Here is a 19,090-nt window from a genome sequence, read left to right as displayed (position 1 = left end):
TGGTTTGACAATAGCAGTTTATCCTTAAGTAAGCGGCTTTGCAAAAGTCGCACATCTTTACGAAACAGTCGCGTTTTCTATTAAAAAGTCGCATAAGATAAGCATGGTCCTCACTGGAGTAAAATTGCGCAATTTTTTAAAACTTTTTTAAATTGTCGCAATAGTAAATCTGTCTAGAGATTCAGTTACATAAGAAAACACGCCCACTTTCAGAAAACTGGCGAGCATAGCACAGAGCCAATAAAAGTCGCAAAACTTTGCGCCGTTTTAACGATTGCGCAAACATTTGCGACTTTTTCATTCCATTATTATGACTTGAGCTAATGATAAATCTGACCCTATGCCTTTAAACCCTTTTTTTCTGCAGATCGGCGTCACTGTACATCTGTTTTGCAGGTGCATTTTCCCAATTGCATGTACAGTTACATCCAATGGATGGCACGGGCACTGGACCTGACACCTGACATCCTGCTATGGCGGATAGGATCGGAGAGAACTCTGGTTGTTTAACACCTTAGATGAAACTCAGTGGTTAGACAAAGGGAGAGCGCACGGGGACCTAACACAACCTATTAGATCTATTACTGACAGCCAATAAGTGAGGGACATTGTGACGTCCTCAATTGGGGCTTAAAAATTAGAGTTTATAAAAAAAATATATATTTGTAAAACTGTAAAATTAATATACTGTACATATATGGTATCACCACAACCATAATAACCTGTGTAATAAAGTATATAAATAACATGATATTTAAAGAGTAACTAAACCTTTAATATGATGTCCCTAATGCCCTAATAAAACTATTTCTAATGTACTTTATTAATCAATTTTGTATTTTTCTGTATTTACCGTACTTTTACTTCCCTTAAGCGCACCATTAACTGTGCGCTTAAAACTCAGTTCACTGTTTGCGCTCCTGCCTGTACTCACAGCGCTGCTGTGGCCCCATTCATACATTTCACACTCCATACTCCGTACACCTCTGAGCTGTCAGTGGTGTACAGAGAACTGAGTTTTTACCTTTATAGAGGTAAAAATATAAGAAAAATACAAAAGTGTAGAAATAGTTGTATTAAGGCATTAGGAACATCATATTAAAAATTATTATAAAGGTTCAGTTACTCCTTAAACTGCATGGAAAAAGCAAGACACAACGCAGATTTATTTTACATTCCCCATCCCCCCCAAAATAATAAAAGATAATTAATAATTTATATGTGCCCCAAAATGAGCCTGGTAAAAAATATGACTCATCCTGCAAAAATCAAGCTGACATAAAGCTATATTAATGGAAAAAAGTTATGGCTGTTGAAAAGGGGTCACATAAGAACTATTTTTTCATGACATGTGCTATAATTGTGCAGCATAGTATACAAAAAACTATACTAAGTATACTGTACAAACCCAGGGAATAAAGGTAATATGTTGTTTATGCTGCATGATATCCAAGCAAACAAAAGAAATGGCGGCATATACAGTTTTTTTTTTAATTCCTCCAAAAGGTATAATAAGGTATATAATAATGCAACTCATCTTGCAAAAAAAAAAACATTCATGTTGATGGAAAAATGAAAAAGTTATGGCTGTCTGATTGCAGCGATGGAAAAGTTTCTCCACAGGTTCTTGCTCACCTGTGAGGGGCTGTCCCTGCTGGTGAAGACTCTCCCCCTACCGCTTGATTGACAGCTATGGACATCTCGCCCGGCCCTGACAATCTTGCTCCTGAGCCATAGCTCTGGGTAACAGCGCAAGCGCAGAGGCTCTGCCTCAGCATCAACTGGTCATGTCCCGGAAGTGTAGCGGCACATGGACACTTGCTGCTGTGATAGTGGTGGGTACATAGAGGCACCACAGGAAGCAGGATGACTAGAGCAGGTGAGTGGTCTTTTTTACACACCGTGCCTGGCCATCCTCAATTTTTTGTTCACGGGCTGGACAACCCCTTTAACACCACAGGCAATGACAGCTACTAAGTTACCAAGATGACTCCTCCCTCCTGACATCATTTCCTGTTCTGCCGCTATTGGATGAAGCAGCACCAGGCGGACTTCTGGTTGTCCTCTCCCCGGGCCAGAAAGCAGAGGGAATTATATTACTCTTCACTCACATGAGCACTTTACATAATGTGACTGGCATATGGTAAAAATTCTCCATTTTTTTTTTTTGCAGTCATACTGGGGAGAAGCCTTTCCAGTGCATTGTATGTGGACGAGCATTCGCACAGAAGTCCAATGTCAAAAAACATATGCAGACTCACAAAGTATGGCCGAGAGCTCAAAATACCACCAACACTCAAGGATCCATGACGTTACAGGTGGTGCCACTTAACCCTTCGCAGCCAGAAGAAGAGAGTGTTGAAAATGGAGGTAAACGACGTGTATCTGGTATATAGTACGTGCATGTAACGCTTCTATATCTGCACATTCCCTGCTATATTCCTGGTATTTTACAGTCTCCAGCCAGGTCCCACCTGAAGATGCATCTTCTCAGGTGGTAGACACGTCTCAGAGTGGGCCATGCGATGGGTCAGATGCCAAGCAGGGGGTTATGATTGACAGCTCCTATCACTGCCAGTTCTGCAACAGCAAGTTCAGTAGCTACTTCCAGCTTAAGTCTCATATGACGCAACACAAACCGGAACAGGTAAAATATGGAAAACTCGATTTATATCTGGACTGATATTTCTTGGCTACATATACTCTAGGGGCATTTACACGGGCTGGTAATCCAGTGAATGAGCATTGATAAGAACATCCCTAACATCATCCGTAATCATCGGCCCACGTAGAACATGTCCGCTGTCAGCTGAGAAAGGAGCAAACGCTCTGATCCCATCTTTAATGTGGACTCAAAAGTCATTGATTTTGGCTATACATTTCCCCAAGTGTGTGGGGGTGTACTGCCGACAGTATGCAAACTGTATGGGGACTGCACAATCGTACTGGTGATTGTTTGTTCTCCATACCCTCTGCAATACCCCATGTTATAGCATTGGATTGGCACTAAGGTCACAATTATAAAGGAAAAATCCATTATGTTAACCTTTTTCTTAAAGGTGATGTCTCACTTTAGCAAATGGCATTTATCATGTAGAGAAAGTTAACACAAGGCACTTACTAATGTACTGTTATAGTCCATATTGCTTCTTTAGCTGGCTGGATTCATTTTTCCATCATATTATAGACTACTTGTGCCCAGGAGTTATGTCCACCTTGCAATCCAGCAGCGGTGGCTGTGCTTGAACACTATAGGAAAAGGTGCGGGCCTCCCCGGGCTGGGACCGCGGGAGCACGGATAGGTTGCAAAGGAGGCAACATGGACAATCACAATACATTAGGAAGTGCCTTGTAACTTTCTCAACATGATAAATGCCATTTTCTGAAGAGAGACAACCCCTTTAGGAGGTTGTATAAGATTTAGGCTTCAAGCATACGACCATATCTGTTTTGCTGTCTGCAAAATACAATTGCGATTCGTTTAACATCCGCTGACCCATTGAGGATGGCGCACCAACTGTATCCATATTTTGCGGATCCTTGATTCACAGTCCCGTGCACGTGGCCTAAAATATATGGCTACTTTCTTCCAAAAATAGCTCCATTCTTATTCCTCAGCTCGTCTCCATTCACTTGAATTTTAAAGGGGTATTCCCATCTTATAAAGTGATGGGATATAGCTAGGATGTACCTTCACTTAAAGAGGTTGTCTTCAGCATATGGCATTTATCATGTAGAAAAAGTTAAAAGGGTTTTCTGAGATTTTTATACTGGTGACCTATCCTCCAGTATCTGATCGGTGGGGGTCAGACACCAGAGACCCCCACCGTTCAGCTGTTTTGAAGACACTGGCGCTCCTGTGAGCACCGCAGCCTTCTCCGTGCTTACCAAGCACAGCTCCGTACATTGTATAGCGGCTGTGCTTACTATCACGCCAAGCCCCATTCCCTTAAATGAATGTGTCGTCACTTGGCCTAGGAAAAGCATAGAGAAGACCCCCACCAATCAGATACTGATGACCTATCCAGAGGATAGATCATCCGTATAAAAAAAAATCTTGGAAAACCCCTTTAATACAAGGCGCTTACTAATGTATTATGATTGCCTCCTTTGCTGGCTGGATTCATTTTTCAATCACATTATACACTGCTCATATCCAGGGTTATAACCATCCTGTAATCCAGTGCCGGCCTCTCTAATGGCTGGGTCCATGGGAGTGTGCATAGGCACACATGCACAGCAGCTCCCGTCCTGCGCTGCAGCGGTGGCCGTAACCCATGGATACCAGCGGTGTATAATACGATGTGACAGTTCCAGAGGTTGAATCCCCAACTGATCATAAAATGATGTCATATCCTAGCGATATATGCTATCACTTTTAAGATTTGAAAACATGTTTAACCCCTTAGGGACCAGGCTCATTTTCACCTTAAGTACCAGGACATCATGACGTACCGGTACGTCATGTGTCCCCAAGAGGTTAAAGGGCATCTGTCAGCAGATTTGTACCTATGACACTGTCTGACCTGTTACATGTGCACTCGGCAGCTGAAGGCGTCTGTGTTGGTCCCGTGCTCATATCCGTCCGCATTGCTGAGAAAATGTATGTTTTATTATATGCAAATGAGCCTCTAGGAGCAACGGGGGCGTCGCGGTTACACCTAGAGGCTCAGCTCTCTCTGCACTGTGATTGACAGGGCCCGGCGGTGTAAATGTCATCACCAGACCTTAGTATCACACACATAACGGTCTGTTTATGCAGTAACAAGGAAAGGCTGATGGCCGTGTTTCTAGTAAAACAAAGGACTCAGTTCCGTATTCCGCCTAGAAATAGTTATGTCCTTATGATTACATAAATGCTGTTATCCAATAAGCTATTAATATAATTATTGCAGCGAACCTGCATAATGGAAAAAAGAAATTGCACTGAGGGTCCATAGATAGACCTTTAGTTATGAGAGTCCCTCTTTCTGCTCTCTCCATTAGCTGTCCATTAGTGGTATCCTAGAACTTACCTGTTCATGACCTATAAGATAGGTCGTCAGTATCAGATCTGCGGAGGTCTGACGCCCAGCACCCCCACAATTCTAGCTGCGGCACCAGAACTACTCCGCTCCGTGCACTGCCTGGTCACTGCAGCGTAACCAGGCACGGCCACATCTCGTGAAAACAGCTGATAGATGAAGGTCGAGGAAGTCGGATTTAAGACCGACATATTCTAAGTATAGGTCATCAGTTGGTAAGTCCTGGAAAATCACTTTAAGGCCTCATGCACACGGTCGCATCATGTCTTGCGGTCCTCAAATTGCGGATCCGCAAAACACGGATACTGGCTGTGTGCATTCCGCATTTTACGTAACGCATGGTCTGGCCCTCAAAAGAGCAGTCCTATCCTTGTCTGTGATACGAACAAGAACAAGTCATGTTCGATTTTCATTTATTTTTATTTTTTTGCGGGGCCGCGGAATAGCGGTACAGATGTGAAAAGCACACAGAGTGCTGTCCAGATCTTTTGCGGCCCCGTTGAAGTGAATAGGTCCGCACCCAAGCTGCAAAAAATGCAGCTGGGATGTGGACCCAAACATGTATAGCTTGGAAGAAAGACGAGACAGAGGGGATATGATAGAAACTTTTAAATACATAAAGGGAATCAACAAGGTAAAAGAGGAGAGAATATTTAATAGAAGAAAAACTGCTACAAGAGGACATAGTTTTAAATTAGAGGGGCAAAGGTTTAATAGTAATATCAGGAAGTATTACTTTACTGAGAGAGTAGTGGATGCATGGAATAGCCTTCCTGCAGAAGTGGTAGCTGCAAATACAGTGGAGGAGTTTAAGCATGCATGGGATAGGCATACGGCCATCCTTCATATAAGATAGGGCCAGGGGCTATCCATAGTATTCAGTATATTGGGCAAACTAGATGGGCCAAATGGTTCTTATCTGCCTGACACATTCTATGTTTCAAAGTGTTTAAAAATAATGGTTTGCTAGCGGTAGCTCGCGCCGTGTAATCGGCACTCTACTGCCAGCTAACAATGATTCACTATGGGTCCACATACTGTGGAGGAGATTGCTGTATGTAATAGGAGCCGTCCCTTCTGCTACTGAACACGCAGAATTTGCAGGTCTGATAGGGCCCTGTACTACAGCTGAAGGTATACTACTGTTCTATGTGTGAATGATTTCATATACATTGTGGTCACTGTTACATTTTCACAGGTGTACAAATGTGTGGTTAAGGGCTGCATTCACACATCGCAGAAGCTGGACCAGTTTTTGGAACACATCAAAACTCACCAGGAGGACATGACGTACCGATGCCACATCTGTAACAAAGACTTCTCTTCTCTGTATGAGATGGGCGTGCACCAGTACTCCCATAGTTTGCTGCCCCTCATTGCCCCCAAGAAGGAGATGGCTGTGTACAAGTGAAGTATTAGTCCATTGTATGTAATACACTAGACCTAGACTAATGCTGGACATGCACAGCGGTCAAACCTGCCAATTTCTGTGGGACCGGCCGACCAACTAATGTATTTGGGTGCTCCCCTGATGTGTGTCACAGGCTGTGTACAAGTGTCACAGATGTTGGGGGGAGCAGAACCTAGAGGCTAAACATGTTCACTATGAATGAGAAAAACATTTGACTCTCTTCCTTCTGTGCTGACATAGATTCATGTCAACTTAGGAGTCTTAAAGGCGTTGTCCCTTTACAGTAACTAATCCCCTATCCGACTGCTGGGGCCCCCACCGATCACGAGAATGGGGGCCAGGCTCACACCACTTAAATGTAGCATAAACCACTCCATTTAGCTCTACGGGACTGCCAGGGATAGCTGAGCACAAGCCCCATAGAGCTGAATGGTGTCAGACCACTGCCAATCCAACACGTATTCTGGGGTTGGAGGGATAAGTTATTGTAATGGGACAACCCCTTTAAGCCTAAAAAGATATTCTGATTCTTGTCAGGTGCCAGGTGTTATCGGGCCCTCGTATGGATTCAAACACTAGAATAGTGGTTCTTGTGTGTGTATGTATGGGAGCATTAAAGTGTTCGGACCTCCTTGTGGTCTTTATTACAGTTAATTCACCAGCAGAGCTCCTGGTATATATAGTGAACGTAGCCATAGGCCTCCATTCTCTCAACAAAGCCTAAAGAGCCTTTTGGCCTCCATGAAGGCTGTAGGCGTTGCATACTTCTTTCCATATAGTAAAGCACAGCAGACTGGACTCTCCTATACAATGGGCCATCTAAAAACACTGTGGCTGACCTATGGCACTGTTTGTCTACATAGTGGCATATGTTGGAGGTATACCCTGGTAGTACTCCTTATGTATACCTCAAATGTAGGGCTCTGATGAGATATAAATGGAGCTTTAAAGCCTGTATTAGACCTAGCGATTATACAGGCAATGGTCGGGAGGGACGCGTTCCTTCCCGGCAATCGTCTGCTCGCTAGTGGAGGAGACCGCTGCTATTACATGCAGTGATCTCCTCCACAGCATAGGGAGGAGCAATCGTTGCCGCCGCCAAATCATGATCTTTTAGCATGCTGAAAGATCACGATTGCCTGATGAACGAGCAGTCGGCGGCAGTTACTTGGAACACTCGTTTGTGATCATCTGGCAGAAAATCTGCCGGTGTAATAGTAGTATGTGCCGATAGACGCCCGGTATGCGCTTTGTGATGTAGCTGGGATGCACTGCTTAACATGTACAGATTGTCACAACTTGTTTCCTAGATAAACAGACATTTATAATTTATCTACTATGTGGCTCCCATTCATTTCAGGTGTTTGAAGTGCATGAATAAGTACTCCACCCCAGAGGCATTGGAGCAACATCTACAGACAGCCACACACAGCTACCCCTGTCCACACTGCCAGAAGGTAAGAACATACAGCATCATGCATTTTAGCATCTGTATTACATCCGCAAGAGCAGGATCCACTGATCTAAGGAACCAAACTTAGATCATCATAGAACCCTATATTAATCTAAGACGTTAAAGGCTATGTATACCTTCGGAGGCAATTTTTGTTTATGATTGTATTTTACTCTTTTTTGGCTGAAAATCATATTTTCAATTGGGCTTCAATAGGGTTTCTGTCATCATAAAAATGGGTATTAACCTGGCTGACATTGGCGATGTGCTAATGTCAGCTGAACATAACCATCTTAGTGCCATCTCACTATGTGCCGCCGTTATTTAGAAAAACCAACTTTTATAATATGCAAATGAGCTTCCGCAGTGAAGAAGCCGGCTGTCGGCGAACGTCCTTCCCTCACTGCGCCTGCGCCGAATACTGAACGGGACGGCCCAGGCGAGAGATTTCACCGGCAGGCAGGAGACCAACGCTGGCCTAGCCCTGTCAATCAAGTATTAGAAGGGCGTGGAAAGAGGTAAGCGAACGGAGCCTCTAGGAGCAGGTGCACGCCCCCCCCCCTGCTCCTAGAGGCTCATTTGCATATTATAAACGTTTGTTTTTCTAAATAACAGCGGCACATACTGACATCGGACTAATATAGTTATGTTCAGCTAACATTAGCACATCGCTAATGTCAGCCAGCTTAATAGCCATTTTTCTGATGACAGAAACCCTTTAACTGTTTTTCTAACTGTGTGACTGGTACTTTTCCTTTCAGTTTGTGCCAATCTAATAAACCTTATCTCTAAACTACTAAGAGGTCAAAAACACTTATTTAAGCCACATTATTAAGATAAGAACTGAGCTACAATGAGTGTTTATAATGTCAGAGAGCAGAGACGAGGATCCCGTCAGCTCCCTGGCTGACAGAGAAAATCCAGAGGCTGCTACTAGAGCATCTCGGCAATGTACAGAAAAAAGGGCACCATATTTTTAATAAAGACCAAATGAAAAAATGTATTTAGCTCAAAATTAGTACAATGCACTAATAAAAGGTGTACATAGCGTTTAAGTTCACTTTGACTGAAGATTCAGGTCTTGCGGCCATAATATAGACACTAATATGCAGTGACAATATATCTAACTGAATGCGTCCTCCTCACGCCCCTATACATCAGCCCTCTGGACAGCACAGGCCATTCTGACAGCTGTCGAGATGCTTGGACTAGGAAATAAGTATTTTAATGCATACAGCTAGTGACAGGTTTACATCACTTTTGGTATTCACTAGTCTTAGGAAAGGTAAAGATAACAGTATTCATCATGCCCAAGGGCTTCATAGAAGACTTATTCTGGGTTCACACAGCCCAAATGTTGGACATATTATCGGGGATGGAACATTCCTACGAACGCTTGTTCCAGCTAATCTGCTGTATAAAGGTGAAGCTGATAAAACAAGTTCGCTCATCGGGTGAAACTGGCGTTCCAGCAGGCAAGTAAATGAATGTTTCTGGGTAGCAAATCGTGCCATCTAAACAGCGATCTGCTGTCCAGAAACAATGCAGCTGTATGAGGACGAGTGATCGCAGTAGCTATCGCTCACTCTCATACCGTGGAGGTGATTGCTGCATGTAAATGTAGGGCTTCACCTTCACTTAACGACTATGGGCAAGGAACACTTCCTTCCAGATAATCCGCTGCTCCTCGTCCTTTGTAAACCGAGCTTTAAATTGGTATTATTATGGGATATCTCTGGGACTTGCACCTATCTATAGAATGTCCTGTTGGTCCCTGCCTTCAGGCTGCAAGGGGTGACCAAGTCTAGAGCCACCTGTGCTACCCTGTCTCCATAACCCCCATTCATTTGTATGGTATGGAAACGGTTCTTGCCTGTTTCCATAAATCTAGCCATCTCTTGTAGGTTGGATGTGGCAGCCGACAGGACACTGTCCGTGGAACACTTTTCTGGAGAAACCTGCAGGACCTGCATTTATTAGACATTTACGGCATATGCTGTGGATATGCCATAATTGTTTGAGATGAGAATACCCCGTTATTGGGTAAACCACGTGATCCGATAGGCTGTGAACGTGGGGTGATGGTGGAAACAAAAGCAAAACTATTGGCCTTGTGAATTGTTGGGGGCGGCAGTTGTTAAAAAGATACTGAACTCAGTGCCTGTGCTGGGAAATGAGTTGTACTGTAACAGCCAGCTGAAGCGTAGTGGTCACCTAAGGCTACTTTCACACTCGCGTTTTGGGTGGATCCGTCATGGATCTGCAAAAATGGATCTGTTACAATAATACAATCGTATGCATCCGTCATGAACAGATCCGTTTGTATTATCTGTAACATAGCCAAGACGGATCCGTCATGAACTCCATTGAAAGTCAATGGGAGACGGATCCATTTTCTATTGTGCCAGATTGTGTCAGAGAAAACTGACCCGTCCCCATTGACTTACATTGTGTGCCAGGACGGATCCGTTTGGCTCAGTTTCATCAAGTTTCTGCAAGCAGCGTTTTTGTGTCCACCTCCAGAGCGGAATGGAGATGGAACGGAGGCAAACTGATACATTCTGAGCGGATCCTTTTCCATTCAGAGTGCATTAGGGCAAAACTGATCTGTTTTGGACCGCTTGTGAGAGCCCATTACGGATCTCAGAAACGGAAAGCCAAAACGCCAGTGTGAAAGTAGACTAACAGATAATCTCAGCCGAGACGTCAGACAGCTCCTCTGATGGTTTCATTGTGAAGGAGACAGAGCAACCAGAGTGCATTGTATGTGTTGTAGAGCACACACGGTGAAAAATGTTTAATGAAGTTTAATTGGGAAAAATGTTTTTTAGCCCATAATAATTCCAATGCAAAAATAACAAATTACCTCTGAAGGTGTCCATAGCCTTTAAGTAGGTGCCTATTTTAACCTAGCCACTAAATGTAGATTTCCAACTTTACCAGAAATCAGCACTTTCACTTTTCTGTTTTTAGGTGTTTCCATGTGAACGATATCTAAGGAGACACCTACCTACACATGGAGGAGGTGGTCGTTACAAGTGTCAGATCTGTAAGAAATTATTTAGAAGGGAACACTACTTGAAGCTTCACAGTCACATCCATTCAGGTACAATCATATGTTATTATCTAATGGGTTTTCCAACTTTTTTATACTAATGACCTATCCTTGGGATACGTCATCAGTATCTGATCGACAGGGGTCCGGCACCTGGGATCAGCTCCTTACAGCTTACCAAGCATAGCTTTGTACATTGTATAGCGGCTGTGCATGGTATTGCAGCTCAACCCCATTCCCTTGAATGGGACTGAGCCATGCCTATGCCACGTGACCAATCACAGTGATGTTACTGGCTTAGGGTAAGCTGCGAGATGGACGCATCGCTCACAGCCTGAGTATCGAGACCACCACTGATCAGAACTGATGACCTATCCTCTGGATAATAAAGTTGGAAACCCCCTTTAATAGCAGAAAACGCAGCGGGACACAGGATAGTTAGGGCTGTACAGAGTCTCCCTTATTTTTTCAGGTGAAAAGCCTTTCCGGTGTTCACTGTGTGAGTCTGCATTCAATCGCAAGGACAAGCTGAAGAGACACATGCTGATTCATGAGCCCTACAAACAGTACAAGTGCCCCTTTGCGTGAGTATTTTCCGACAATACTACAAAATATTTTGGATCCCTATCTTGTGAACCCTGAGACATTTATATACTATGGACACCTTTCAGGGGGGGGGGGGGGTATTTTTTACGATTGCATTTCTCGCCCATATTCATTGGGGGACACAGGAACCGTGGGTATAGCTATGTCCTCTAGGAGGCATTGACACTAGTAAAAGCTGTTAGCTCCTCCCCTGGCAGCTATACCCCCTCCAGCCTGGAGAGAAAGCTTCAGTTTTTTTCTAGTGTCAATAGGAGGCAAGACCTCCTGAAGATTTTTTATTTTAGTTAATTTTTTTCCTTCTATTTCAGATGGGAAAACAGTGGACGCCTCGCCTCCCTGTTCTCCCGGGGTCGAGTTTCACCAGTGCCAGTCACCCGCACTTATGAGTGCCGCCAGTGGATAGGGTGGCTATTCCTCATTGTGTTCTTTTGGTGCTGTTTTTGGGAATGATTATAACTCCTCTGTCTTCTCAGGGGGTTTACTAGCATCACTTGTGTCCTGGAGACTCCTACCTCCATGGGCCTCCATTGTTCCAGTCAGTCATGATATTGTCCGCATCAGTAGTAGTGCGTACAGCATTGCACATATATGGTGAGTGCGTCCCAGCGAGTCAAGTGCTTCACTGACTGTATTCTCTATCCACCACTCCTCCTTCTCTGGGAAAGTGGTTATGCTGGCACTCTGGTAGCAGCTGCAGCGCGTTCTCCTCCACAGGTGCAGCCTTTCGCTAATGCTCGAGTTCGTGGTCGCTGCAGCGGAACATCCCCTCAGGTAGGGGCCCTACCCTGGCGCTAGCTTGGCAGTTGCTCCTGTTCAGCGCCATTCCAGGTAGAGTTTTTTTAAGGTTGCTCTACTTAAACTGGAGCAGTATGGTACGTGGCTTCTATGGATAGTCTCAGGCCTCCCCCTCAGTTTTGCGCTGACGGGGCAAGCGCTGGCTACTACTGTGGGAGCGATATTGCGTTACCACTACATACTTGGGTTCTGTCTGTTCAGCTCTTTCGTCAGGTGATGGACTCTTCCAGCACTGTGTTCGGTGGCCTTTGCGGGTGGCCCCCCTCCTCTGCTGGGGATGGGGCTAGCAATACAGTGTGACTCCCCTTGCCTGGCTTCCTCTTCAGGTAAGAGTTTTTTTGCGCAGCCACTTAATCCTTGGCTACTTCTGTATAGCGCCAGTCTCAGACGGGAAATGGGCTTGGACCTAGCCTATTCTTCCCCTGTCCTTTTCCTCCTCTGGATCATGGTTCAAAGACACCCCGCATGCCTTGGTAGTTCCTATGTTGCTACCTTCCCTCATCTGCATTTGCACGGGGTATTCTTTTGGTGGCCTTTTTTTCCAGACACGCTCCGGTCCCGACTGGTGGGCTGTGGCGCCTTCCACATCCCTCCTTCTATGGGGACTCCTTCCATTGGTCTGAGTGTGCTAACGGTATCTACACGAAAGCTCCCCACCTTCTCTCCCGAGCAGGAGTTCCGGAAGCATACGACATGGACGCCCTGACATCTCCATGGCGGGAGTTCTCCCTCCCTTGGTCACTGCCACTCAGAGACGACCTTCTTTCAGGGTCCGGTCTTGCATCGGCATTTAGGGTCTTGGTTGACGGCGTGGCTATTAAAACTGTCATCCTGAGGGGGAAGGTTTTTCGGCGGACGTCATTCGCACTATGATTCAGGCCGGGAAGCCTGCACCGGCCAGGATCTATTGTAGGCGGTCCTCCTGGGATTCTGTGAAAGCCGGCACATTCCCTCACTACGTTTTTTCTTTCTCCACAATCCTATCCTTTTTGCAATCAGGGTTGGACCTTGGTTTAGCCCTTAGTTTTCTTGATGGGTCAGGTGTTGGCGCTTCTATCCTGGGGCAGCTTCCCGCGTCCTCTGGTTCCCCTGGTGCCTATGGAAAACTTTCCTTCAGGGAGTGGCACATTCGGTTCCTCCTTACCGTCCCTTACAGCCTTGGGATCTGAATATAGTTCTCTCAGCGTTCCAGTCTTCTCCCTTTGAGCCCTTGGGGAGAGTTCTCTTCGGCTTCTGTCCTATAAGGTAGTTTTTTTTCTTGTGGCTATCACATCCATCAGACGGGTGTCTGAGTTTGGGGTGCTCACTTGCAGAGAACCCTTCCTGGGTCTTCACAAGGATAAGGCGGTTCTCCGGCCCATTTCCTTTTTCTCCCGAAGGTGGTCTCTGTCTTCCACATCAATGAAGAAGTTGTCCTTCCTTCACTGTCCCTCTCCTCCACTCCCTAGGGAAGGGAGTTACGTCGTGACGTCAGGGCTCTGATCATTTTTGGCTGCCTCCAGTCCCTTCTGGCGTACGGAACCCCTTTTTTGTCATCCGGAGGTTCCACGCAAGGGATGGGCGGCCTCCAAGGTGGCAATTGCACGATGGATTCAGTCTGCAAATGCTGTACCATTCCGCATCCGGTGCGGTGTTCCACCCTTAGGTGTCACGGCTCTCCCCAATGAGCGGTGGGCCTGGTAAAAGTTTGTAAATGTGTGTAAGGAGGACAGTTAGCCGCGTTACACAACCACACAGCCGAAGCGCTGAAGCCTCAGAGCCAAGAGGCTTCACGCTTCGGCTGCACGGTTGTGTAACGCGGCTAACTGTCCTCCTTACACACATTCACAAACTTTTACCAGGTGCATACCTATGCATCGGCGGACGCTGCTTAGGCTGCATCGTCTTGCAGGCGGTAGTTTCTTAGATACCAGCGGGGACGCTTGCTTCCATGGGTCTGTGGTTTTTCCCTCCCCGTGGACTGCTCTTGAACGTCCCACGGTTCCTGTGTCCCCCAATGAATATGGGTGAGAAAAGGAGATTTTTGTATAACTTACCAGTAAAATCTCTTTCTCGCTCTTCATTGGGGGACTCAGCTCCCACACAATATTGTTGTTCGGCCACAGTTGTGGCAGTTGCTGGTTAGAACCCTGTTGGGTCTTTTGGCATGGTTGGTGTTCCATGTTTTTTCTTGGTTGGCTTGCTTCTCCTACTGCGTGTACACAAACTGAAGCTCTCTCTCCAGGCTAGAGGGGGTATAGCTCCCAGGGGAGGAGCTAACAGCTTTTACTAGTGTCAACGCCTCCTAGAGGACATAGCTATACCCACGGTTCCTGTGTCCCCCAATGAAGAGCGAGAAAGATATTTTACTGGTAAGTTATACAAAAATCTCCTTTTTACTCATTTTAGACTAGATTTTTTTTTTCAATGGGTCTTTATAAAAAAAAAAAAAATCTGCATTTTTTTCCTCTACACCTTTCACTTTAATAACATCTACGGACTATTCCTCTCTGCCTCATGGTGAATCCATCAGAGAACTGTTCATAAGGCTTGACCTGAACTCCTGACAGCTCCTAAACACTCATTTAAGCTTTATTATCAGTTTCATAATAATTTAGCTATAATTAGCTCAGAGATAAGGGCTACAGCCTGAACTGTCAGAGAAGCTTCCTGAAGAATTCATTGATAACCTGCAGACCCCCCTGATACAGTGAAAGCTGTAGAGGAAAAACTGTTGAAAAGTTTTAATAAAGAGCTGTTGAAATGATTTTAGCCCAGAATGAGTACAATGCCATGATAAAAAAAAAGGAGCTCTAGCCATTAAATTGCAGTGTAGTGTAAATAGCAGTGTGATTACTGTACTGGCTCTTTTATCGCTAGGATATGCCCCCATTGTCTGATAGGTGCAGGTCCCACCTCTAGGACCTGCGCCTATCTCGTAAATGGAGCAGGAAAAGTCCTGTAGGGTGCACCGCGCATGGATAGCTGCCCTCCATTCATTACTATGGGCCCACCAAAAATAGCTGAGCACCGGCTCGGCTATTTTTGTTGGCCCCATAGAAATTAATGGGAGCGGAGGCTGTGCAAGCACTATGCACTCCCATTCATTTCTATGTGGATTTCGAAAAATGCCGAGCGAACTGCTTGGCTATTTTTGGTGGGCCAATAGGTGGTGACTTAGTGGTGGTCAGACTCAGCAGTGCCGGCCACCACTTTGCCGGCCTCGTGTTAGGCTTCGTTTTACAGATATGTGCAGGTCTCACCTAGCTATATGCCCCCATTGTCTGAGATGGGAATACCCCTTTAATTTTCCCAACTTGTGTTTCTGACATGTCTGCTTCTGCAGCTACAAGTTCAGAGCTTAGTGGGCATTCCCTGTGAAATATCTCTCAGTGATGGTCTAATAACAGATACTTCTATAAAGTTTAGGACCAGCTTATCAATAAGCAATGGCTTTATACATGGTTGCAGAATCCGATTGCACATAGGTTTATTTGTTGCCTGTAACCATGGGGATGCAGCTATTCTTCACTTACAGGGGTTGTCTGAGTGTTAAATACTGATGACCTATCCTCAGGATAAGCCATCAGTATCTGATTGGTGGGCACCCATGCCGAACATCAGTTTGAAGATCAGCTGTTATCTCCACAGCAAGAGCTTTATCGGCATGCTCATGTCTGTAGATAGAATAGAGCTGTTATACAGTACCTGCCAAGAGTGCCATTTTTCCTGGACTGTCCCAAGAACTGGTCTTGAACTGGCAAGCATATGCAAATTTGCATTAAAAATTGTATTTCTTCGCTTTGTGGTACATTCTTGGGCATAGTAAAGGGGTTTTCCGGGAGTTCGATAGGAATGGCCTCTTCTCAGAACAGGTCCGACACACAGCACCACTGACGCTCAACTGATTGAATAGGCCGCGGCCCTCCAGGGAGGGCTGCAGCCCCTTCCTAGGCCAGTAACCTCAGTTTCATCGGTCACATGGCCTAGGCGCTGCTCAGTCCCAAATGAATGGGGCTGAGCTGCAATACCAAGCACAGTCGCTATCCAGTGGATGGCGTTGTGCTTGGTGAGCTGCAAAGAGATCACAGTGCTCCCCAGAGCACCTTAGCCTCTTCAAACAGCTGATCGGAGGGGCACTGGACCCCTACCGATCAGCTATTGATGACCTATATTCAGAATAGGTAATCAGTATTAAGCACTTGGACAACCCCTTTAAGACCTGTACATTCAGTGACCAGATATTATAGAGAACTGGCAAGTTTCATGTAACTAATAATGTAATGCATGTGTGTATGAGCAAGCAGAGGGTCTCCATTTGATCTTATTTGCTCATTCTCCTGTCATCCTGTTTACTGTTATATTCAGTATCATTGCCATAAGTGGGTACGATAAGAATTTCCATCACTATGTACATTTATGTAGATTTTTGTCATGGTCTTTCTTATCAATGAGACACAAAAAAACATAATGAAAGCCATTAGTAATATAGTAACATAGTACATAAGGCCGAAAAAAAGACATTTGTCCACCCAGTTCGGCCTGTTATCCTGCATAGATAACCACTGAGCCATTTCATTGACATTGTGATTGGTAAGGTGGATTCTCTGACTTTCTTGAAGCAAATACAGTAAGTAAAGCCAGGCGTACACATTCAATATTGTCTGAACCTGCTGATTTCACTGGGTTCAGCAAACTGTCTATTGTGTATGGTGGTCTCCCAATTCTCCTCTGACACCTAATGTCAAGAAAGAAAAGGATCAGGCACATTGGGGGAGACATACACTGCCTGTCCAAAAAAAAAGTCACCTGGATTTAACTAAGCAAATAGTTATGAGCCTCCTATTGGATAATTACTGCATGGGTGATTATCTTTCAGCTGGCAATAAGTTATTTAACCCCAACTGGTGCAATGAGTTGCTTCTCATTTCTTAAACAACCATGTCGAAAGACACATCTCGTGGTTGTGGAAAAGATGTTAGTCTGTTTGAGAAGGGTCACATCATTGGCATGCATCAAGCAGAGAAAACATCTAAGAAGATTGCAGAAACTACTAAAATTGGGTTAAGAACTGTCCAACGCATTATTAAAAACTGGAAGGATAGTGGGGACCCATCGTATTCCAGGAAGAAATGTGGCGGGAAAATAATCCTGAATGATCGTGATCGGCGATCACTTAAACGTTTGGTGAAATCAAATCAAAGAAAAACAACAGTAGAACTCAGGGCTATGTTTAATAGTGAAAGTAAGAGCATTTCCACACGCACAATGCGAAGGGAACTGAAGGGATTGGGACTGAACAGCTGTGTAGCCGTAAGAAAACCACTAATCAGTGAGGCAAACCAGAAAAAAAGGCTTCAATTTGTTAGAGAGCATAAAGATTGGACTCTGGAGAAATGAAAGAAGGTCATGTGGTCTGATGAGTCCAGATTTACCCTGTTCCAGAGTGATGGGCGCATCAGGGTAAGAAGAGAGGCAGATGAAGTGATGCACCCATCATGCCTAGTGCCTACTGTACAAGCCTGTGTGGGCAGTGCTATGATCTGGGGTTGCTGCAGTTGGTCAGGTCTAGGTTCAGCAACAGCATGTGCTCCAAGAATGAGGTCGGCTGACTACCTGAACATACTGAATGACCAGGTTATTCCAGCAATGGATTTTTTCTTCCCTGATGGCACGGGCATATTCCAAGATGACAATGCCAGGATTCATCGGGCTCAAATTGTGAAAGAGTTGTTCAGGGAGCATGAGATATCACTTTCACACATGGATTGGCCACCACAGAGTCCAGACCTTAACCCTATTGAGAATCTTTGGGATGTGCTGGAGAAGGCTTTGAGCAGCAGTCAGACTCTACCATCATCAATGCAAGATCTTGGTGAAAAATTAATGCAATACTGGATGAAAATAAAACTTGTGACATTGCAAAAGCTTATCGAAACAATGCCACAGCAAATGCGTGCCGTAATCAAAGCTGAAGGCGGTCCAACGAAATATTTTTGGTGGCAACTTTTTTTTTGGTTGGGCAGTGTATAAAGACCGGCACATCCACACACTAGTCTTGATCGCCCTGCTCTGACTTGAGATGCGCCTAATTTATTAAGAGGCGGAAGCCTCTTAACAAATCGGGTGCATCTCTGCCCTGCCGTTAACCAGAACCTGAAGTCTATGGCAGCTACAGACTTGTGTGAACTTCAGCTGTAACTTCAGCCGCTTTCTGGCAAAAGTTTGTGGAAATCCTGGGAAGATCAAAAAGTCGCAGATTATGGTGTAGACATGGCGTGAGCCAGGGTTTGCAACTTTTTTTTTTTTTACCTTACAATAGTGGCATAAAGAGCTGAATAAATGACCCTCATTGGATTTTACCCATGAACAGGTGTCTGCCAGTGGCTTTTTCTCCTCTCGCTATTTACTGCACATGCATGCCCAGCCGAGTCAAGCATGCATATGTATGAGGGATTGAGAGAGAGAGAGCTGTAGGCTGAGCCAGCATTCGGCCAACCAACATCTCATATATGGCTAGCTTAAAGGTTATGCAGTTTTTGAAGTATGGATAATGCATAGCATTGTGATGACAAAAGTTAGACCAATCCGCAGAATTCACAGGATATCTTTTACTGTATTGTATATTATATAGGTCTCACACTGGATGCAACAAGGAGTTTAATCGGCCAGATAAGCTAAAGGCTCACGTTCTGTCACATTCAGGTAAGTTCTTTTCTGCTGCCAAGACTCTCATGTAGAAAGTGGTGAAGGAAAAAGAGACATGT

The 19,090-nt window shown here is 44.9% G+C and overlaps 1 protein-coding gene across 1 annotated transcript in view; it reads left to right on the top strand.

The window, feature by feature from the left end:
• The window catches only part of ZNF341 (zinc finger protein 341), a 47,090-nt gene that overhangs the window by 18,941 nt on the left and 9,059 nt on the right, over positions 1–19,090 (top strand). The window contains 7 exon segments of the mRNA XM_044297971.1: positions 2,174–2,370; positions 2,457–2,647; positions 6,223–6,431; positions 7,796–7,892; positions 10,862–10,994; positions 11,416–11,527; positions 18,958–19,028. Coding sequence (XP_044153906.1) covers positions 2,174–2,370; positions 2,457–2,647; positions 6,223–6,431; positions 7,796–7,892; positions 10,862–10,994; positions 11,416–11,527; positions 18,958–19,028 — 1,010 coding nt within the window.

Source organism: Bufo gargarizans, chromosome 6, assembly GCF_014858855.1.
Source record: "Bufo gargarizans isolate SCDJY-AF-19 chromosome 6, ASM1485885v1, whole genome shotgun sequence".
In the NCBI taxonomy this organism is placed as follows: Eukaryota; Metazoa; Chordata; class Amphibia; order Anura; family Bufonidae; genus Bufo; species Bufo gargarizans.
Note: the sequence above shows the minus strand (reverse complement) of the source record. Positions and strands in the feature narration are given on the sequence as shown.